Genomic DNA, 24,511 nt, shown 5'->3' on the forward strand with positions numbered 1-24,511 from the left:
TGAAGTTCATTGTTAATCAAAATATTTCAAGTGGATCTGATTTAGTCCTAAAGCTCATTATTTGATATTCTTTTCAGTTTCTCTCTGTTGGACACAGCACCTCGCTATATACACGGTGTAAATTAGTCGACAGGACTATCATGAAGCGCCCCTGTATTTGTTGTAGTGTTAAAATTTTGGCGGTAATCACGGCCGTGTTGGTAGTGGTGTTAGCAGGAATATTGTTGTTAAGTTTCTATGGAATACCACGGATAGTAAACTCTCAAGTAGACGCAGTAAGTAATCTACTTCTATTATCATTTTTTTAGATTATATAAGAGAAATGTCACCAAACACGTTTTTTTATGTTCTTGAAGGAGATAACATACACAACCTTAATATTTAATGGGTTTCTCTCTTTTGCTATGTCTGTGATCAATTTTTATTAATATTTATACAGTCTTATATAGAATTATGTATTATCAGGCCATGAAGTGGGGTATCTACATTGTAAAAATGACATGCATCCTATCATCCACGCTATGGCATGCTGGACGAGCCATACAGTATGTAGTCAACACCACGAAATATGAGCGAGAACACAAAGTGTATGAATACTTATACGCTTATGGTACGCACCTGGAGGATCATAAGGGCCTTCATATCTTACTCTTTTTCAATTTGTCTTGACTGAAATGTCTTTAATCTTTCCTATCAGCCTCTCTTGCTAACTCTTTTTTCTATTGACCCCGACTGGCTATTAGGTTTCCGAAAGCAGACTGTTCACTATATTTCCTTCTACTAGACACTCTAGGAAGATAAGGGGAAACCACCTAGAGCATTTGCAATGAAACATCTAATGAAGTCAAAACTTCTCTCACGAGGTGCAAAAATCCAAATATATAAGACCATATTACGACCAGCAGTCGCGTATGGAAGCGAAACATGGACGCTAATAAAATAGAAGTAAATAAATTGTTGGTGTTCGAACGTAACCCTTCGAATAATATATGGCCCTTACAGAGATAGCGTCACAAACGAATGGAGGCGCAGATGCAATAACGAGCTAGAGTCTCTATTCGGAAAAGAAAATCTAGTCAGATATATAAAGGCTAATAGACTCAGAAGGGCAGGGCATGTGATACGCAGTAACGACAATCGCCTTATAAACAATGTGTTCTGGGAAAGGCCAGATGGAAGAAGGCCTGTAGGGCGGCCTAGAAAAAGGTGGAAAGATGCAGTCAAAGAAGATCTAGAGAAAATGGGAGTACGATAATGGGAATTAATAGCACAGGATCGACAAACATGGAAGGCAATAGTAAACGCGCCAAAGACTCACGAAGAGTTGTAGCGCCATTGATGATGATGATGACCTAGAGCCTAGCTTTCCCAAGAAAAAATCATGGGAATGGCTGATAAATACAACAACCTCGAGTATGGCTGCTCCTTAAATGGAGCAGGGTGTTAAGAATCTCCCCATCAGATAGAAGCACGAATACATTTTTTGAAAAAAGAAAAATAGGTAAATACGTGGAATATAAGAAGCATGTACCAGAAGCATGTACCAGCATGAAACAGGAACGATTCAGAACACCATAAAAAAATGAAGCTCCCAAATATAAGTATCCTTGGAATAAGTGAAATAGGATGGTCAGGATCTGACAAACAAACGATAAATAATCACATTGTATACTATTCAGGAGAAGACAATTCAAATAAAAAATGGTGTAGCAACAATTGCGACGAAGGAACCAAATGAAGCTGTAAAACATGTCATATTTTTAGACAAGACACTTGTGTTACAAAATATAAACAACAACAATAAATGTGAATATATTACACGCATATGCACCCACATAAGATTATAAAGAAAAAGAAATTAAAAACGTCTATCATGATTTAGACTAGCATCTAAAAAGAAACACGAGCTCAATATTTTCATGAGAGACTTTAATGCGAAGATTGACGAAGGAGAACAGGAAGGTGTCATAGGAAAATATGGTCTGGGAATACAAAATGAAAGAGGAGATATGTATGACATATTTTTGTGTTGATAAGCAAATAGTATTAACAAACAGACTTTTAGAACTTAAAAGCGTCATCTTCACACGTCTTTACACCAGCAGATACATCTGAACGAGTGGTTCATAACCAAATAGACTTCATATGTATAATGTAAAGATTAGGAAATTCAGTATTAGCAATCAAAACATATCCAAGTGCAGATATACCAACAGATTACCATATTTTGGTAAGAAAATGAGAAAAATTGAAAAGGGTTATGAGGAAGAATAAACAAATAGTTACAGATAGAGAAAATATGTCAAATAATACTTTCCTCTTCTTCTTCGTCTAGTCATTCACGTTCACATCAGAGCATAAGCATCTTCAAGTCTTCCTTTCTATTGTTTTTTGTTGTACGCTACTTGTAGCCAATTTTTTCCGGCAGTTCGTTTCAGATCATCTGTCCATCTCATAGGAGGTCTGCCTCTGGGTCTTTTGTGTTCGTATGGTCTCCAGGTTAGAATTGTTCTGTGCCATTTGTTTAGATCGCTCCTAGCTACATATCCAGCGTATTCCCATTTCAATTTTAATTATTTTTGTACCACATCGGTGACTTTGGTTTTCTGTCTTATCCATATGTTTGTTTTTCTGTCCTTAAGTGATATGACAAACATTGCTCTTTCCATCGCGTGTTGAGCGACTCTGAGTATGTTAATATTCTTTTTTGTGATTGTCCATGTTTGTGCCCCATATGTGAATATCGGAATAATGCATGCATCAAAAACTTTAGATCTAAGATGTAGTTGAATTTACTGATTTCTGCGTATATAGTTCAGTTTGCCGAATGCTGTCCCTGCCAACTTTCTTCTTCTTTTTATTTCTTCCGTTTGAATTTCCCTATTTAGTATTATTTTTTGTCCTAAGTAAATATATATTCTTCAACTTTTTCTATAACTTTGTCGTTTATTATTGTCACGGTTTCTCTGGAGTGCATGACTTTTGTTTTGTTTAAATTCATTTTCAGTCCTATTTTAGAAGATTCTGTGTGTAGTTCTGAAAGCATGGTTTGCAGTTCTGGAAGGTCAGTAGCTATTAGGATTATGTCATCCGCAAATCGTAGATTACTGAGGTACCGGCCATTGATGTTTATTCCCTTATATTTCCAATTTAGATTTTTAAACACGTCCTCCAAAACTAAGGTGAACAGTTTGGGTGATGGAGTGTCTCCCTGTTTGACTCCCCTGTTTAATGGTACAGTGTTCGTGTATTCATTTTCATTTAGGTAGTATGTAGCTGTAGCTTGGTTCATAGTTTATTTTATTAAGTTAATATATCTGCTGTCTATTCTACAATTTTGCATTGCGTTTATTACGGCCGTGTGTTCTATACTGTCGAAAGCTTTTTCGTAGTCTACAAATGCTATAAAAATTGGAAACTTGTATTCGTTACATTTTTCTATTAATATTTTTGTGGTTAACAGATGATCGGAAGTTAAATAGCCTTTTCTAAAACCTGCCTGTTCATATGGTTGGTATTCATCTAATTTCCTTGTTAGTCGGGTAGTTATGACTTTGGTGAGTATTTTAAACAGGTGTGACAGTATACTGATGGGCCTGTAGTTTTCCAACTTTCGATTATCACCTTTTTTGTGTAATAAGATTACTTTATAGTTGTTCCAGCTCTTAGGGACTTTGCCCTGATGTAAACAACTGTCTATAAGCTTATTTACAATTGCAATGAGTTCCTTACCTCCTTCTAATATCATATCTGTGGTAATCCTATCTTCTCCTGCAGCTTTATTTCTCTTCATGTTTTCCAATGCTGTAGTTACCTCTGAAATTGTTACTTTTGGCATTATTTCCGATCCAGCATTTTTTATTAATTTCCGTGCTGGTCTCATTTCATCGTCTTGTTGATGTGTTCTGTAGAGTTCCGTGTAAAATTCTTCTATTCGTTTCAGTATGTAAATAATACTATAAAATAAGAAATAACCAGTGTATAAAAACAAATAATAAAGTTGACATCAAGCGAAGATCCAAGTAGAGAGGAAAACTGGACGAAAATAAAATATATATTAAAGACCGTTTAAGAAACAAAACTAAGTGCAGTAACAACCACAAGGAAGCAAGAGTGGATGACAGAAGAAACACTTAATCTCATGGACCAAAGCAGAGAAGTCAGAAATAAAGATACAAGAAAAACGAATACAAGAGGATGCACGCAATAATTAGGCAAAAGATAATATGTAGGACATGCCAAAACATAATTTCATATAGGTCTGGATCTTGCATAAGAAAAAAAGTTGATTAATAGCAAGCTGAAAATTTGTTAATAACTCAACGGTGTCTAGTCGGACAAACTTTGATGTATGGGAACACTGGAACAGGAAAAGTTTTAATTCTGGAACAGGTTAAAAATTTGGGACGTCAGACTACGAAAACGTCAGATGTATTTTGTCGGACAGAACTTGCAATTGATTTGTTACCATTTCATTAAACTCTTATGCAAAAATCAGACTGGTGTTTATCACCATCTGGGCATTTTAATGAGTGGAACACGAAGAACATGTCAAATGACAGGAATCATGTTGGTAAGTAATAGCAGTCTGATTTTTGCATTAGAGTTTAATGAAAGGGTAACAAATGAATTGGAAGTTCTGTCCGATAAAATACATCTGACGTTTTCGTAGTATGACGTTCCAAATTTTTAACCTGTTCCATAATTAAATCTTCCCCTGTTTCAGTGTTCCCATATATCAAAGTGTGTCCGATTAGACACCCTTAAGCTATTAACAAATTTTTAAGCTTGCTATTAATCAACTGTTTTTGGTACGCGGTATCCAGACCTAATAGTAAGGAATGTGTTATTTGATATTATTTTCAATTCATCTTTATTGGACGTAGTACCTCGCGGCATTTAACACGGTGGTCTGAATGACGACAGGGCTATAATAAAATGTCAGTTTCGATGTTGCAGTATTAAAATTTTGGCGATAATCGTGGCCGTGTTGGTAGTGTTGTTAGCCGAAATATTGGTGTTACGTTTCTATAGAACAGCGGTTCTCAAACTTTTTTAATCGCGGCACCCTTGTAGGGCTAAAAATATTTCTAGGCACACCAACCCTTGAAGGGATTTGAGAAATGACAAAAAATGAAAAAAATACAATTCTGAGGCTCATTTGATTTTAATATAAACTTTATTTCAGATCAATGAAATACAGTACATTTGATATTCAAATATTCTTACTTAATGTAATAAATGAAACTGTTTCGATGATGTTTTCATTCTATCCTTTATAACTATGGGAATCTTTGTAAGTTTGACCCTCAAATCCCTTGATGCTTGAAGTTTGCTACTGTATTTGTTTTTAATGTAAGCATATGCGGAGAAAGAAGACTCACAGAGATAAGTCGATGTGAAACACATAAGTTTTTTCACTGCAACCTTGCCAACAACATTGTTTTCTAAATATACCTGCATCCAGAACTCATTTTGGCTTCCTTCACGGTATTTGAGTTTTAAACTGCTATCTTCGCTGATCTCAAGTAAATTTTGAAGAACTTCATTTGTCATTCCCACAGTTTTATTTTTTGGGTCGCACGAAAACGGGTCCATCATCCAGCTATATAAGTCATCTGAGTCAATGTCAGGAAAATAGTTTAGCTTTCTTCCAAACCGTGCAAATGAGCAATAACAATTTCAAAGAAGTTCGTTTGGGGATTGATTTCATTTGTTATAACAAATTCCTGTAATCGAGAGAAATTTGTGAGGTTCCTTTTTTCAACACATGCTTTGAAAAATGTAGGTGGTTTTATTTATTATTTCGAAGATGTCTGCAAAGTATCCCAATTTTAGCAGCTAATTGACATCTTTTAATTCTTGGATTAAAGACTTCTTTGTAAATGTGATAATAAGTGGATCTTTTAGTTCAAATAGTCTCCCTAAAATTGTTCCTCTCGATAGCCACCGGACCTCTGTGTGGAGCAAAAGATTGAAGTGATCCATACCCATATCTTCAGCGGTGAGCTTTAAAAGGCATGCTTGAAGCGGATGGCTCTTCACATGGTCAATTATTTTCACAGAACCATCCAATACGTCTTTCAAATCTTGCGGCATTTTTTTAGTTGCCAAAGAATGTCGATGTAAGATACAATGACTTCTTCTTCTTCTTCTTCAATGCAAATCCACTAATGGATGTTGGCGATCACATTTTCCATTAACTCTCTGTTTCTTGCAATGTGGATCAGTGATTGTATGTCGGTAATCCCTGTCCATTGCCTTATGTTTCGGAGCCAGGACATTTTCTTGCGTCCTATTCCTCTCTTGCCTTCAATTTTACCCTGGATTTAAGTTGAAGGAACTGGTATTTTTCGTGTCGCATGATGTGACCCAAATACGCCGTTTTTCTTTTCTTGATGTTTTCGAAAAGCTGACGTTCTTGGTTGATTCTTTTAAGGACATCCACATTTGTGACTTTCGCCGTCCATGGTATCTTTAGGATACGGCGATAAAGCCACATTTCGAAGGCTTCTAATCTGTTTATATCCCTCGTTTTGAGTGTCCAGCCCTCTATGCCATATAGCAGCACCGACCACACGTAGCATTTAGTAAACCTTAGTCTCAGTGTAAGGTCGAACTCTGAGCAGCTCAGTACCTTCCTGAATTTTACGAAAGCTTGTCGAGCTTGCTCAATGCGACATTTTACTTCCCTGTCCGATGCCCAGTCTTCAAAAAGCCACGTTCCTAGGTATTTGAATTTGCTCACTCTCTCAATGGACTTAGTATTCAGTGTTATGGTGGAGTTTTCAAATGCATCCAAGTTTCTGGAGATGATCATGAATTTGGTCTTTTTGGTATTAATCTCTAATCCCATTCGCTTACTGTATTCTCCGATTATAGTGACAAGTTGTTGAAGATTTGCTATGTTGTCGCAAATTAAGACAGCATCATCAGCATATCGTATGTTGTTGATTAATACTCCATTCACTTTGATTCCCATCTCTGCATCTTCCAAAGACTCTTGAAATATGGCTTCCGAATAAATGTTAAATAAAAGAGGGGAAAGCACACATCCCTGCCGAACACCCCTTCTTATATGTATGGATTTGGATATAGAATTGTCTATTTTTAATTGTGCTGCCTGATACCAGTACAAGTTTTCAATGCATCTTATGTCTTTTTGGTCTATATCAAGCTTCTTGAGGATCTGCATTAACTTGTGATGTTGGACACGATCAAACGCTTTCTCGTAGTCTAGAAAGCAGAGGAATACGTCCTTCCTCTGATCGTAACAATTTTGGACCAACACCTGTGTTGCTACTATTGCTTCTCTTGTTCCCAAACCTTGCCAAAACCCAAACTGAGAATCACTGATGTCCCATTCACATTTTTTGTATAATCTTTGATGTAGTATTTTTAAGAATATTTTTAAAGTGTGACTCATCAGGCTAATGAGTCTGTGATCCTCACATCTTTTTGCATTGACTTTTTTGGGTAGGGGAATAAATGTAGAGAGCAACCACTGCTGAGGATAGCAACCAGTTTCATAAATAAAATTAAATATTTTATGTAGTGCTGAAATTCCCCTTTCATCTAGTAGTTTGAGTATTTCTGAAGGGATTTCATCAGGTCCAGGTGCCTTATTGTTTTTTGAATATAATATTGCCTTCTGGGTCATTCTTGTGTCGTCGTCGTTCATCCATTAGTAATAGTATTTCTTCTGTCATCCATTTTTGCTTCTTGTTCTTTGGTTTGTACCCCAAGTTGCTTTTCATGATGTCTGTTACATCACTTGTACTACACTTGCACAATGACTACTGGAGGCATTTTCTGCCACTACCTTTATTCTAGACACCGCACCTCTAATTTTAGCAATCATTGCAGCCGCTCCATCACTACAAATATCCACACATTTACTCCACTCTATATCATTTTTTTCTTATATATCTACTCATGGGTGGCCTTAAGGTTTAATCAGTTTCTCGGCAATGGTATGGGGTTTTCCAGCTTTTGCAATGTGCAAACCAACAATAAATGATGCTTCAGTGGCGTTTTCGTTTTCATTTTTGCAGACTCTTTCCATCATGCATGACCCTGCCTGATGAGATGAAGCACGACGTTTGAAGGTTTCTTCGGCATTATCGGCTAAACCAGGATGATTACTTTCCAAATGTCTTTTTAATTTAGATGGAACCAAGCACTCATTATCAACAATTTGGCCTTCGCATTGGCCTGCTGATGCCTGTTCGTTACCAACTTAAATAAAACCATATAACGTGAGATAGCTAGGATCATACCTTCTTATTTTTCCCTGAATTTCTTTTTGGTAAGGAACCTCCTTTCCACGAATTGAGGGAGAACAACTTGGATGAGCTGGACTCGGATGGATCTCGTGGACATTTGAATCTTCTCGATATCTGCTAGTTGTCACTGAATCAGTGGATTTAGATGCTTCACTACGTTTCCTTTTCAAAGACCCAGATTTCAGCCAATTTTTCGTTATTATGGAATGAAAAAAATGTCCCAAATAAAAGAGAGCAAAAAATTGCCAACAATGAAAGGTATTTTCCAACCATAATAGTGGCAAGACATATTTTATGGCAAAAATAGCAACAAAAGTACATAATATTATACATATTAATTCCAATGAATATAATTACTGACGTCGTCACTTTTCTTCTGCAGTTATATCTAAAACTTTCACTTTGAAATCTAACTCTAATTTTTACAAAATTCACTCATCGGCTGCAAGAATTAAACTGTGGAATGAATGCAATGCAGGTAGCAGTCGCGTCGGTCGAATTCGGTTGTTTGTTTCTCGGTCGCCATCAAGAATGCACATGCACAAATAGTCCAGAAAGCCACTGCGCATCCGCTAGGAAAAATATTCCGATTCGAATTCTTTGCACAATCTTACTCAAAAAAGACCCCTTTTAATAAATTTGCATGTTGCCAGGACCAAAAGTGGGTCAACAATTTTTTAAACGTTTTTTTTTTGTTTTTTTTTTCCCTAAAATATTTTTTTGCATGGAATAAAGCTTTTTCGCATATAAGCGATTAAAAATTGAAAAATTGTGAAATCGGCCATTTTCAACTCTCAAAAACTACATATGTGAAAAACTGAAAATTTGAATGTTCCCAAGGCAGGTAGATATTCTTTTAACATCGATTGATGAAATCCCGAAGAGTATTTTGCAATACAATATTCAAAACTCCTTTGTTTTTTAATTACTAATCAAGCGTGCGCGACACTATTTTCCACCGACAGTATGGTGCAAATGAAAGGAATAAATTCGTTATTTCGTAAACCGGCGACTTTAAGGAAAAAACTCGAAACAGGTCGATTTTTATTTTTAAGTTGTGATATTGTGGCATATATGGTATACTAGTGACGTCATCCATCTGGGCGTGATGACGTAATCGATGATTTTTTTTAAATGAGAATAGGGGTCGTGTGCTAGCTCATTTGAAAGGTTCTTCAATTCTCTATTTAGTAATATAAACATTTATATAATTATTTATACAGGGTGTTCTTCTACTTCTTTTTTGTCAAATAATTTAATTTAATAAAAATTTTTTGGACACCCTGTATAAAATAATTATATAAATGGTTACATTACTGAATAGATAATTGAAGAAACTTTGAAATGAGCTACCACACGACCCCTATTCTCATTTAAAAAAATCATCGATTAGGTCATCACGCCCAGTAGTCCTGTCGCCAGGGGGGTACAACGGCCTTCTTAATTCAGATGGACTTACCCAAGTTTTTTTTATGTATTTTGACCCGTAGAACACGAATTTTTTGGGTAACAGTTGATCCGGATGTCGATAAGATTGTTATAAACAAAGAAGTTGAGGAATTACATAACAGCGATTTCTCGCAAAACAAAACATTTTTTTGTATTTTTTGGGTCATTCTAACCAAAAAATGTCCCTACAAGTTTTTTCGTAGGCTGCATAGTTTTCGAGATAAACGCGGTTGAACTTTCAAAAAATGGAAAAATTGCAATTTTTGACCCGGAATAACGTTTGAATAAAAAATAAAATAGCAATTCTGCTTACCGCCTTTAAAAGTTTAAGTCAAATCATATCTGTTTTGAATATTTGCATTGCTAAAAATTTATTTTTTGATTGTTAAAAAAAGCTATAAACACATACTGTTTCCCGTGCCTAATACATGCGTTTTAATGCATGCATGCTACTTAGAAATAGCCCGCTTGCACTTTTACCTCCTCTACGTACTCGTTCGATTTTAAATGAGAAATCATTGAAACATCACTCAAGCACTAGGTGTTTATAGCTTTGTTTTAACAATAAAATAATACATTTTTGGCAATACAAATAATTAAAACCGATACAATTTGACTTGAACTTTCAAATGCGGTAAGCAGAATTGTTATTTTATTTTTTAATCAAAAGTTTTTCGGGTTCAAAAATTCCAATTTTTCGATTTTTTGAAAGTTCAACCGCGTTTATCTCGAAAACTATGCATCCTACGAAAAAATTTGTAGGAACATTTTTTGGTTAAAATGGACCAGAAAGTACAAAAAAATGTTTTGTTTTGCGAGAAATCGCTGTTATGTGATTCCTCAACTTCTTGGTTTATAACAATCTTATCGACATCCGGATCAACTGTTACCCAAAAAATTCGTGTTCGACAGGTCAAAATACATAAAAAAAACTTGGGTAAGTCCATCTGAATACAGGAGGCCGTTGTACCCCCCCTGGCGACAGGACTACAGACAGATGACGTCACTAGTATACCATGTATGCCACAATATCATAACTTAAAAATAAAAATCGACCTGTTTCGGGATTTTTCCTTAAAATCGCCGGTTTACGAAATAACGAATTTATTCCTTTCATTTGCACCATACTGTATAATACACATGCAACGCAACAGTGGAAAAAAGTGTCGCGCACGCGTGATTAGAAATTAAACAACAAAGGAGTTTTGAATACCTACTGTATTGCAAAAAACTCTTCGGGATTTCATCAATCGATGTTTAAAGAATACCTACCTACTTTGGCAATATTAAAATTTTAAGTTTTTCGCATAGTGGTTGAAGGTTAAAAATGACCGATTTCGCAATTTTTCAATTTTTAATCGCTTATATGTCAAAAACTATCGACTTTAGAGAAAAGTCACTACAGACCTTCTGTTTGGAATGATCCAAAAAACCTAAAAAAAACTTTGTTCCATGCAAAAAAATAAATTTTAGGAAAAAAACAAAAAAAGAAACGTTTAAAAAATTTTTGACCAACTTTTGGTCCTGGCAACATGCAAATTTGTTAAAAGGGGTCCTTTTAGAGTAAGATTGTGCAAAAAATCCGAATCGGAATATTTTTCCTAGCGGATGCGCAGTGGCTTTCTGGACTAAAATAATTAGTCAACATGTTTCGATTGGACAGTGGCGCAGCAGCAGCCGGTTGTTCGACTTTTCTTAAATGTTCCACGTCACCCTTGGCAAACGCTTGAGCAAACCTCTGCTATAGAATACTATTCTATAGATATAGATACTAAACGCTCAAGTAGACGAATAAATCAATTCCCGCAAGTCACTTGTGGATAAAAATACTTATTTACTTATTGTGATTAAATTACAAATTGTTCAATTTTGGGTGCAAAAAGGGCTAAAGAAGACGAATTGTAAATTGTAAATAGAAATTTAAAAAATAATTATTTATTTACTGATTTTTTTAATATTTATTTATGTATTTATTTATTTATTTATTTATTTATTTATTTATTTATTTATTTATTTATTTATTTATTTATTTATTTATTTATTTATTTATTTATTTATTTATTTATATATTTATTTATTTATTTATTTATCTATTTATTTACTTACGTTTTTCAGTCAGTTAGGCTGACCGAAAACTCAGATCAATGGGGGAGATTTCTGAAGCTTCCGATACCGATATACATAGGGGTATATTTGTTTACAGTAAGAAATGGACCGGCTGTTATGAACGGGGCAGTTCCTAAACTTGAAGAAGTAGGACCCTATGTATTTAGGTAAGTACCTAACATAATTTCTCCTTTACGTGCCATTTCTGCGATGAAGGTTGGCAATCATAATTGCTATTCTAACTTTTGACACTACAGCCCGATACGAGTTCACTTGAGCTGCATCCAAACAATTCTCTGAGGTTTCTCAGCCAGGACATTTTTCTTCTACTTATGTATACTGCGCCCAGTGGCGCACTCAGAATTTTCCTCTAGGGGGGGTTGGCTTATACGGGGTTCGGACAAATAATTCCTGACAAAAAATCCCCACAAATTATCCCTGGACAAAAAATCCCCAGACAAAAATCCTCGGACAAATAATCCCCGGGCAAAAAATCCCCACAAAAAATCCCGGAAAAAAATCTTGACAGATTTTTTTCGATAAAATATCTCCACAAAAAATCCTCATGAAATAATTGCGACCGAATAGTTCTCTAAAAGTTTTCCCGTGAACGCAATCAACTTAAATGTTTTTCAGCCTCAGTGCATAAGAGTAGCAATGGCCATGAAACCGCTTTTCGGAACGACAATAATGATTAGTAATTAAGATTAAGCATGAATTGTAATTTCGATTACCAAATTTCGAATTTTAATTCCATGCCGAAAACTTCAAATTTTACATGACAAACGAGTGTGAGTTTTTTCAAAAATCGTGGAAGATATGGGGAATGAGCTAAGGCAGTGCGGGAATCATGTTATAATTATTCGCTTAAATCTTTTGCTCACTCTGACTTGAATAACTAAATTCAAAACATTGCCTATTATCTGTGTGCATCGATGAAAAATGTTTGCGCTATTAGGAGTATTTAGCTTTGTTATGAAAACGCAGAACACAGGTTTTTGACATAGCTTTTGAAAGCTGTTAAAGCAGGTTTCTGACATGTTGCTTGCAGTGAATTGAAACTGATCACTAAATATTTTTCGTTATGTATTACTAAAAAGATTACTACCTTACGTCGAAGAAATAGTTGGTGACTAAGTACCAGTGTGATTTCAGGCCCGGAAGATCGATTGTTGATCAAATATTTACTATTGGACAAATGCTTGAAAGGACTGGGAGTATAATCAAGACGTGCATCAGATCTTTATAGATTTCAAATAGGCTTATGATTTAATTAATCATCCTACACTATGGAATTTATAATGGTCGAGCTGGGCGTACCTAAGAAACTAACTGCGGTAACGTAAATGTGTGTAAGTAACTTCTTTGCACAAGTTAAAGAAGGTGGGGAAATATCAAATGCTTTCTGCGTAAATTCTGGACAGAGACAGGGAGATCCGTTATCCCCATTGTTGTTTAACCTGGCCTTAGAATATGCCATGCGAAAAATTATCCAAAAATCAAACCAGACGTAGCTGCTCGGGGAGAGGCCAGATTGGTGAAAGTCTGTAGGACAGCCTAGAAAAAGGTGGAAAGATACAGTCAGAGATGATTTGGAGAAAATGGGAGTGAGACAATGGGAAATAGTGGAACAGGACCAACAAACATGGAAGGCAATAATAAACCACTCGCAAAGACACTCGAAGAATTACAACGCCATTGATAATGATAGTGGCTAAATATTTTTGACGTTAAATTTACAAAAAGGAACAGGTTTTTTGCATTACAATCATGATTATCGTTTTTCGGACCAGCAGCTATCATCACGAATAGGGAATGTTTTGAACATAGTTATTCAAAGCAGGGTGTAAAAGATTTAAGCGAATAATTACAGCATGGTACCCACAGTCTTAGCTCATTCCTCATATCTTCCACGATTTTTGAAAAAAACTCACACTCGTTTGTCATGTAAAATTTGAAGTTTTCGGCATGGAATTGAAATTCGAAATTTGGTAGTCGAAATTACAATTCACGCTTAATCTTAATTGCTAATCATTATTTTCGTGCCAAAAAGCGGTTTCATGGCGATTGCTATAGCTCTCACGCACTAAGGCTGAAAAACATTTGAGTCGATTGCACTCACGGGAAAATTTTTAGAGAAATATTCGGCAGCAAATATTTCTTGGGAATTTTTTGTCCGGGATTTTTTGTCCGGGATTTTTTGTCCGGGGATTTTTTGTCGGGGGATTGTTTGTCCATGGATAATTTGTGGAGATTTTTTGTCCGGGGATTATTTGTCCTAGCATGGCTTGGCACCGAACTTTTTTTGTATTGTTTCTGAAAGACAAGTTACATTTTTGTACTATTCTTTATATATTTTTTTATATGCCCTGGGAGGGGTTTTAACCCCCAAAACCCCACTGGGTGCGCCACTGGCTGCGCCTTCCTTGGAGTCTTTCCCTGCATTATTAATTTTAGGAGTTCATATCTGTCACCACGTGTTATATGTAGTGTTATATTGTCGTTTTCTTATTTTGATGGAATCCACTATCTCCCTGCTGTTCTCTATTTTTCTTAGTACTTCTTCATTTGTTATTCTGTTTGTCGAGGAGATTCTCAGCATTCTTCGATATATCCACATTTCAAATGCTTCCAATCTATTGAGACATTGTTTATTAAGAGTCCACGTCTCCACACCATACAAAAGAACCGAAAATACATAACACTTTAGTACTCGTTTTCTAAGATTTAGGCTGAGGTAACTACTACATAATATTTGTTTCATATTATTGAATGCACCTCTAGCCTTTTCTATTCAAACTCTGATTTCTTTATAGTCCAGATAAATAAGGTTTTTGTCGGGACACTTGAGCAGCCAGGTTGCGAATGGATTTTTTGGGTACTATATACCTAAACAAGAACACAATTCGGATTTCGTGTTGCTCTGGGAACACGGGAGGCCTTTTTGCTGTACAAGTGCTATTTCAGAGATGCAGGGATGTAAATTGTGATATATACGTATGCTTTATAGATTACCAGAAAGCATTTGACAGAGTAAAACATGACAAATTATTAACTCTAATGCAAGGAATTGGAATTGACGACAAAGATCTAAGAATTATCAGAAACATTTATTACAATCAAACGGCCAAAATCAAAATAGAAGACCAGTTAACTGATAAAATTGCAATAGAACGAGGAGTATAACCGGGCTGTATTTTATCTCCACTAATATTCAATATTTACTCTGAATGGATATTTAAGGAAGCTTTAGACGGTTGTGCGAAGGGAGTATTAATAAATGGTGAATGGTTGAATAACATTAGATATGCAGATGACACCATAGTTTTCGCCGATAATCTGAATGATTTACAGATATTAACAAATCGTATAATAGAAGTCAGCAACAGATATGGACTAGCTCTTAACATAAAGAAGACCAAATTTATGACAATTAGTAAAAAACCAATATTAAACGCTCAACTTACAGTCAACCAACAGAATATCGAAAGAGTTGAGCAATGTACATATCTGGGTACGAATTTAAATAGACAATGGGACCACTCGACAGAAATTAAACAGCGAATAATAAAAGCGAAATCAGCATACGTTAGAATGAGACCCATTTTCAACAGTCAAGACATATTAAAAACAAAATACCGTCTGTTGAAAAGCTACATATTCACAGTTATGCTTTACGGAATGGAAGCGTGGACACTAACTGTTGCATCTGTGAATCGGCTCGAAGCTTTCGAAATGTGGTGTTATAGGCGCATCTTACGTATATCCTGGGTTGACCGAATTACTAATGTGGAAGTCCTGCGTAGAATGGGGAAAGAGTGTGAAATTCTCATAACCATCAAAACAAAAAAATTAGAATATCTAGGACGTGTAATGAGAAATCAAGAACGTTACGACCTTCTCCAACTGATTCTCCAAGGGAAGGTAAATAATAAAAGGGGACCGGGAAGAAGACGCATTTCCTGGCTTCAAAATTTACAGTGGTATAACACCACTACCACTGAACTGTTCCGCGCTGCGGTAAACAAAGTCAAGATAGCCATGATGATCGCCAACATCCGGAACGGATAGGAGCTTTAAGAAGAAGATATACCTAATATATTATAAATACAAAAATGACCGTCACAGTTCGGACGAGAAACTTAGTTATTAACAAATAAGGGTCAAAAATGGCATTTTTTTTCGTTTAAATCGTTACAGGTAAAAATAGGGTAATTAAATATGAATGAAGTAAAAGACAGACGTACTCTCAATCATTTATTGTAACTTCCGACAGCCGGTTTCGCTCTCTAAAGTATGCAGAGCATCTTCAGGTCAACGGTTAAACTCACTAAATGCTACAAATAAAAACCAGAGTTAGAACAATGTCTGGTTGTAAAAGATGCTAAAGATCCATAAGATCAAGCTAATATTGAACAAAATACATAAAAGTAGTTAAGATAGCAGACAAATACATATGCATGTAAATTCGGGGGCGGTAACAAACATCCCCAAGCTAACAAACACATGCAGATGTATGCCGTCTATAATCATGCAATTATAAGGTGTCGTACTTACATTCGGTTACAAGGAGCTACTACCTCAGTATTCATTAACATGATATTTCTGCTTAGGTTATGCTAACGGGATATGGTGGAATAGACGGAGAATGTTGCAAAGGTAAACAAGTTTATGGAATTTGGGAATTCTTGAGGGTGAAGAGATAGTTGGTGAAAGACAACCAACAAATCTGTACCTGTTATTATAACAGGCACATATTTGTTTGTTTGTTGTTGTTGTTGTTGTTGTTGTTGTTGTTGTTTTGTTGGTTGTCTTTCACCAACTATCTCTTCACCCTCAAGAATTCCCAAATTCCATAAACTTGTTTACCTTTGCAACATTCTCCGTCTATTCCACCATATCCCGTTAGCATAACTTAAGCAGAAATATCATGTTAATGAATACTGAGGTAGTAGCTCCTTGTAACCGAATGTAAGTACGACACGTTATAATTGCATGATTATAGACGGCATACATCTGCATGTGTTTGTGAGCTTGGGGACGTTTGTTACCGCCCCCGAGTTTACATGCATATGTATTTGTCTGCTATCTTAACTACTTTTATGTATGTTGTTCAATATTGGCTTGATCTTATGGATCTTTAGCATCTTTTACAACCAGACATTGTTCTCTGTCTAACTCTGGTTTTTATTTGTAGCATTTAGTGAGTTTAACCCTTGACCTGAAGATGCTCTGCATACTTTAGAGAGCGAAACCGGTCGTCGGAAGTTACAATAAATGATTGAGAGTACGTCTGTCTTTTACTTCATTTAAAATGAACTCTCGCATGCAACCCATTCAACATTTGGTAATTAAATAACTTATTTATAGTATCCCTCTTTTAGTAGATGAGCCAAGGCTTAAAATGGCACTTTTTGAATTTTGGTCCGATCATTTTTTGCTTCGGAAATTGCAAAGTAAGACTAAAATTTTAAAAATAAAAAATATGCTACAACTTTTGCGAAAATGGCCTTAAGACTTTCAAATTACACGAAAAGTTGAGTCAAACATTCCATATGATGCACAAAAAATTTTAAGACGATTCGGCAATTAGTTTAAATTTTATTCAATTTGTTTATCGCAAAGAGCTGTTTTTTCGCAATGTTATTGTTCAGAAAATAATAATTATATAGAAATTCTGTGGAAACCACATGCAAGAAGAATAGCTATGTTTTCAAAGTATTGAAAACAATCTTTAAAAAGTCGTTTTTGCCACTCCGAAAACAGTTTAGTAACATAGACTCATTTTTGGCTTATAAACAATTTGAATAGCTTTGTTAATATTGACTATAGAGTAAATCTACTTTAGGATTTCAAAAGCTGGTATTTTACACGAATTTTCAGAAAAAAACTTTTTGCCTAGGTTAATTAGGGTCAAAGTTAGCCACTTTTATTATTTAATTCACAGTTACTTCTATATACATCAAATTCTCCTGTAACAGTGTTAGTTACCATACTACTCCGAAACGGCTTGGCCGATTTTTATGAAATTTTACACGTACATCCTATAGGACGGAGAATGGGTTTTAATCTATTTTTTATATCCTTTAGTTATAAGGGGGGTTGCCCGCCTGACATTTTTTTTTAAATTTTTTTAGACAAAATTATCTACCTTAATTTTATATAATGTAGAATTAAAAAATACATACAACCCTTAATTTTTACTCTTCTATCACCAACCCCTATTTGTTAATAGCCATCTATATATTTACATCTATAAAATTCTCCTGTCACAGTGTTAGTTTCCATACTCCTCCGAGACCGCTTGACCGATTTTTATAAAATTATAATATATGTGTATTCGGTAGGTCTAAGAATTGGTCGTAATCTATTTTTCATATCCCTGAGTGATAAGCGGAGTTCCCTCTAACAGTTTGTAATGTTAAGTGGGGATGTGTGTACATAACGTACTCTATAAGACTACAAGTACATACAAATTAAAAAAATTATGATCACAATCCATCAACAAGCTCCGGCGATATTAATCGCAGCATATTTGAAGAATCAGTTTCATTTTTTAAGTGCACGAATTTTAATAATTCCCCTCCACCGACCACGAATCCATTCCGTTAGGACGCCATTTTTAAAACTTTATTAACCACTCTGTTGAAGTTCAAAGTTTACTTAAACTTTTACACATAAACTATATACCTTCAACTTCAAAATGGCTCTTGTTAGGTTGCTTAATTGTTATAAACAAAGTAGCCGTCAATTAATTAAAAAAAGTGGCTAACTTTGACCGTAATAAACCAAGGCGCAAAGTTTTTCCTTGAAAATTCGTATAAAAATACCAGTTTTTCAAATCCCATTGTAGTTTTAGCCTACAGTCAATATTAACAAAGTTATTCAAATTGTTAATAACCCAAAAATGACTCTATTTTAGTATAATGTTTTCGAAGTGATAAAAAAGACTTTTTTACGATTTTTTTAAATGTGTTGAAAATATGACTATTCTTCTTTCATTTTATTTCCACAGAATTGCTGTATCATTATTATTTTCTAAACAATAACATGGTAAAAATTAAATAAAATTTAAACTAATTGAAGAATAACTCTTAAAACTTTTTGTGCATTGTGTGGACTCTTTGACTCAACTTTTCGTGCAATATGAAAGTCTTAAATTCATTTTCGCAAAAGTTATAGCAAATTTTTTATTTTAGAAATTTTAGTTTAATTTTGCAATATCCGAAGCAAAAAATGATCGGATCAAAATTCAAAATGCGCTATTTTAAACCTTGGCTCATCTACTAAAAGAAAAAGATTATAAATAAGGTATTTAATTACCCTATTTTTACCTGTAGCGATTTAAACGAAAAAACTCCCATTTTTGACCCTTATTTGTTAATAACTAAATTTCTCATCCAAACTGTGACGGGCATTTTTGTATTTATAATTTATTAGGTATATAGTATCCAAAAAACCAATTTTCAACCTCAACCTGGCTGTTCAAGTGTCCCGAACATGGTATATTTTTGCCTTATTTCCCTGGCGTATTAGTATAATCGTTTGTTTATTTATTCTCATTAGTTTTGGATCAGATTACAGCGAAACTAGAGGGTAACATTCATTCCCTGGTGCTTAATGTTTGCTGATTGTGTAATGTTGGTGGGAAATAGTGAAGGCGACTTAGAACAAAAACTGGAACAGTGGAGACAAGCTCTTGAGGAAAAAGTTTTAAAACTTAGTAGGACAAAAAGAGAGTAATTGGAATGTTCGTTTAAAGATGGAGTTACTACAAATAAAATGATATCTTTGGATGGTGAAATGATTGTGAAAAATGAGAGTTTAAAGTATCTAGGATCAGTATTACAGAGTGTATCGGGGAAATCGATGGAGATGCATGCGATAGAGTTAAGGTTGGATGGATGAAATGGAAGGAAGCGAGTGATGTTTTGTGTGACAAAAATTCCAATAAAGCTGAAGGGAAAATTCTATAAAACAGCAATAAGACCGGCTACGATGTATGGAATTGAATTTTGGACAGTTAAAAAGAAAAAGGAACAAGGAATGCATGTGGTGGAAATGAGAATGTGTACATGGATGAGTGGAGTAACAAAAAAGGATAAAATTAAAAATCAGTATATTAGGGGAAATGGGCAAAGCCAACTAATATTCAGGAGTTCTAAAAATATATTAGTGAAACATTGAAAGATACAACAACAACAGAAATTAATATATTGAACAAACAAATAATCACCACAATACAACAGGCTCAAACTAAATATTGTCCAACCCAACAAACCAAAAAGATGAAAAACTAAGTCAACCTACTAAAACCCTTATAGAACTAAGACGACAGATGAAAGGAAATAACAGTTCCAGCAAAGAAGCGCTAAATCAAATAAATAAGACGATCACAAAGGCAATAAGAAAACACATAAGAAACTACAATGTAGAAAAAACAAAACAAGCAATAGAGCAAAATAAGAACATAAAAGTTTTGAAGAAAAGCGTACAAAAAGGAAAAATAAAAATCAAAAAACTTAGAAAGAGAACTGGAAAAGAAACTACAAACAGAGATGAAATATTAACAATAGTCGAAAAGTTCTACACAGAGTTATATAAATCAAGAAAAAAGATGACAATACGCAACCTCCAATTACAGTAAAAAGTGGGGTATTAAATCAAGGATCAGATTTAATGCCCGATATAACAAAATCAGAAATCAAAGAGGCTCTGAAGAAAATAAAAAATAGTCAAACCCCAGGCGAAGATGGAATAGTATCAGAAGCACTAAAAATTGGAGGAAATATACTACCTCAAAAAATTAAACTACTTTTCAATATCTGCCTTTACAACGCCAATATTCCAAAAGACTGGAACAACGCTACTATGATTCTATTACAGCAAGCAGGAGACAAAGCCAATTTAGAGAATTACAGACCGATTAGCCTCCTCAGCCATTTATATAAGTTATTTACGCGAATAATAGTTAAGAGAATGGAAAGAAAGTTAGAGACTTATCAACCAAGAAAACAAGCAGGATTCCGAAAAAGTTACGGAACAATAATGACCATCTACAAAGTATAAAAACCCTAATAGAGAAAGTAGTGGAATACAATACACCTCTAGTTCTAGTTTTTATCTATTTTCATAAAGCCTTTGACACAGTTGAGCTTAGCAAAATATTACAGGCGCTTAAAAAATGCAGGCTAGATTATAGGAATACAAAATTATTACACACAATATACTTACAGGCAACAACCACTGTCAAATTACATACTAACAGTAATCGCATAAAAATAGAACGGGGTGTTAGACAAGGAGACCCAATGTCATCTAAACTTTTTAATACGGTCTTAGAACATGCTTTCAAGAGTTTGGATTGGATGACAAACGAAATAAAAATAGATGGAGAATACCTAAACAACTTATGTTTCGCCGATGATATAGTCATAGTAGCTGAGGATCTAGGTATGGCAAGAGATATGGTACAAGAACTCGTTGTGGCTACAGAAAATGTAGGTTTAAATATAAACATCTCGAAAACAAAAATAATGACAAATTTGGTACCCAACCAGAACATCAGTATTGGTGGGAAGGAAATACTTAGAACTCGTAGATAGATATAAATACCTAGGACATGAAATTACGATTTTCAGGGATAATCAGACTCATGAACTGAAGAGAAGAATAGGCCTTGGGTGGGCAGCATTTGGAAAACTGAGAGAAACTTTTAAAAGTGAGTTGCCCACATGACTAAAGAGAAAGGTATTTGATCAGTACGTCCTCCCAGTCTTAACGTACGGATCAGAAACACTTACCTTAACTAAAGCCTCGGCTACCAAACTAAGAGTCACGCAGAGGAGAATGGAGCGGTCAATGTTAGGAATAACTCTGCGAGACAAAATCAAAAACGAAGAAATCAGGAGAAGAACAAAGGTGACTGACGTCATCGAGAGGATAGCCAGGTTGAAGTGGAGATGGGCAGGACACATAGCCAGAATGACAGATGGGCGATGGACGAAGAGGTTATTGGAATGGAGGCCAAGAGAAGACAAGATAAGCGTCGGTCGACCGCCTACAAGATGGATTGACGACTTAAGAAAGGTAAATAAAAACTGGATAAGAGCGGCGCAGGATAGATGGGGTTGGAAACGAGGGGAGGAGGCCTATGTTCAGCAGTGGACTTTTGAGGCTGGATGATATGATGATATTAGGGGAAGTCTAGGGGTGGCACCAATTGATGCCAAAAGGAGGGAGCATAGGTTAAAATGGTTTGGTCATGTTCAACATCGAGAGGTTAATCACCCAATACAAAGATTTTGCTGAACTTCGGATTCCTGGAAGAAGCAGTGGAGGAAGACCAATGAAGACCTGCGGGGAGACACTCGGGCAGGGCATGTCGGTAAAAGGGGTTGATATTGATATGACCCAAGATAGAAATTTATGGAGAAATGTAATTAGGCAAGCAGACTGGAATGGCAAAGAGAATGATGATAATTTAATAAATAATTTTGCGACTTAAAAAAGTTTGCTAAAATATTTTGTTTTTTTTTGTAGAGAAGACATTAGCAAGAAAGTACTATCGACTAATAAAGATGACGATAGTGTAACGTACCAAAAGTTTACAGAACAGTCATTTGAACAAGAGCGATCCGGTCAGTTGACTCTAGATGATAATGTTACTATTGTTAACCCCCCGTTACTGGTGAGTAATAATGAACATTTATATGATAACTAGGGAGCGGATTTTATGCTAAATGCATATTGCATGCATATTTCGCATATTTGAGAACTTTACTAAATTTTGCATATTTTTAAAGAAACATGCATATTTTGTGCCTAGTTAAAAACATTTAAGTCCAAAAAAATTTTTAATTTTTTAATTCGACACAAAATTAATATTTCCCCGCACAGGATGTTCTATTAATTCGAGAACTACTTGAAGAGGGACGGCTCATTCACTGCCTTTTTTCTTAGAAAATACCCGATCTTTGCACAGAGTACTTATAGTACGCTGTTATCCCTCTTTATACTGTGCCGTTATAAAATGATTGTAGGATGTTAAAATGATGAATGATGATGATGGTTTACCGGGAAATCCGAATTTTATTTACTTTTATTAATTGTACAATTTGTATCCCGATTTAGTAGGTACCTATAATTCTGGTGATTCTTTTAAATCCCCTATTGTTAAGAGAATTTGTTTGAGAATATTGTTTTACTTTTACGATTTTCTAACGGAAATTGAAATAATCGTGCTTTAGATCAGATCCCGCCTTTAAACGGCTTTAAAACTTTTGAGGACATATGCGAAATTTTTAATGGAAATTTTGAAATTGATTTTGGTTCAGAATTTTCGGCTTTAACAAATTATTTTAAATACGCCCCGATTACTTCTGTTGATGTTGAAAGGCGTTTTCCAAGTTATAAAAATATTTTATCTGATTCTATCTGAAATATTCTATCTGAAAATGTTTCCTCGTAAAAAATTTGGAAAAACACATTGTAGTGAATTATAATCGAAGATATAATATAGTAATATTGTTGTTTTCTTTTAAATAGGTAACTGTTGGTATCAGTTTTTGTAAAAAATGTGAATAAATTGCATATATAAAAAATAATGATTTTATTTGAAAGATAATAATTAAATAAGATTGCCGCCCCCCTAGAATACAATAGAACAGAAAATTTGTGGTTTCTCGAAATGCGCATTTTTTAATTTTTGTGCATATCTTGCGCATATTTCGTAATTTTTTACTGCATATATATGCGCATATTTCATCAAAATTGATCGCATATAAATCCGCTCCCTAATGATAACTAATTAGTGATTTTACCAGTAAGGTATCCAAATCTGCAATAAAAAAAATGGGGTTCCCCTATATTAAATTGAAAAAAAAAATTTTTTCAAAATAACTTTAAAATTATTTGTGACACCAAAAATCTCTAGGAGTAAAAAAATGTAGGTTTTGCTTTTCTGAATAAGTTGCACTTTTTGTTTTACTGTAAGACAAAAATTGGTTAAAATATAAGGCTGTTAAAAATTTGTATACACTCGTAATTAGTGGCCCGTTCAAGCCCTTTGAACTACAGCCTTTTCGAAAATAAGCACTTTGAAGCGATAAAACTTACAGATTATATAAACAATACATAAGTAAAGTAACTTGTAAAGCAGTAACCATTAATTTCTTTTGGGCTGCTAATTATGGGGTGATTTACACGATTTTTTACCAAGAAAAAGTGACTAAAATTATATTGGGCCTAACTTACTTACTTTTGATGTTACAAACTTAAAAAAAAACACAAAAACAAAGCTTTCTTTAAGAATTTTAAAAAGTTATGATGAGTTTTCCCCGAAAAGTGCTTAATTTTTTGGTTATTTCACGTTAAAATATTTGATTTGGAATTTCACGAATAAGAACCTACTTTTCATTAGCTACAACTCTGCTTATATTTGGTCTGTAGATTTCTTATTTTTGGTCTATAGACTATTTTTTACTTTTTTATATATTTTTGCCAAGCACATTATTGTCCATAAAATACCTAATTTTTGAGTAATTTGCCAAACACCGTATAAAAACGTTTTTTTCTTGTTGAAAAATGAACATATTCACTCACAAATAACTCAAAACGTATTTACTTAGTGAAAAAGCTCTATAGATCAAACGTTGCTTAGAATTACCTAG

The 24,511-nt window shown here is 34.6% G+C and overlaps 1 protein-coding gene across 1 annotated transcript in view; it reads left to right on the forward strand.

Annotated features, from left to right (window-relative positions):
* Positions 1-24,511, forward strand: part of LOC114329376 (sensory neuron membrane protein 2) — a 164,856-nt gene that overhangs the window by 27,962 nt on the left and 112,383 nt on the right. The window contains exons 2-4 of the mRNA XM_028278453.2: positions 78-275; positions 11,850-12,007; positions 22,383-22,530. Of these exons, the coding sequence (XP_028134254.2) occupies positions 141-275; positions 11,850-12,007; positions 22,383-22,530 (441 nt within the window). The 5' untranslated portion in view covers positions 78-140. The remainder of the gene's footprint in view (positions 1-77; positions 276-11,849; positions 12,008-22,382; positions 22,531-24,511) is intronic.

Source organism: Diabrotica virgifera, chromosome 9 (assembly GCF_917563875.1).
Source record: "Diabrotica virgifera virgifera chromosome 9, PGI_DIABVI_V3a".
Classification (NCBI taxonomy): Eukaryota; Metazoa; Arthropoda; class Insecta; order Coleoptera; family Chrysomelidae; genus Diabrotica; species Diabrotica virgifera.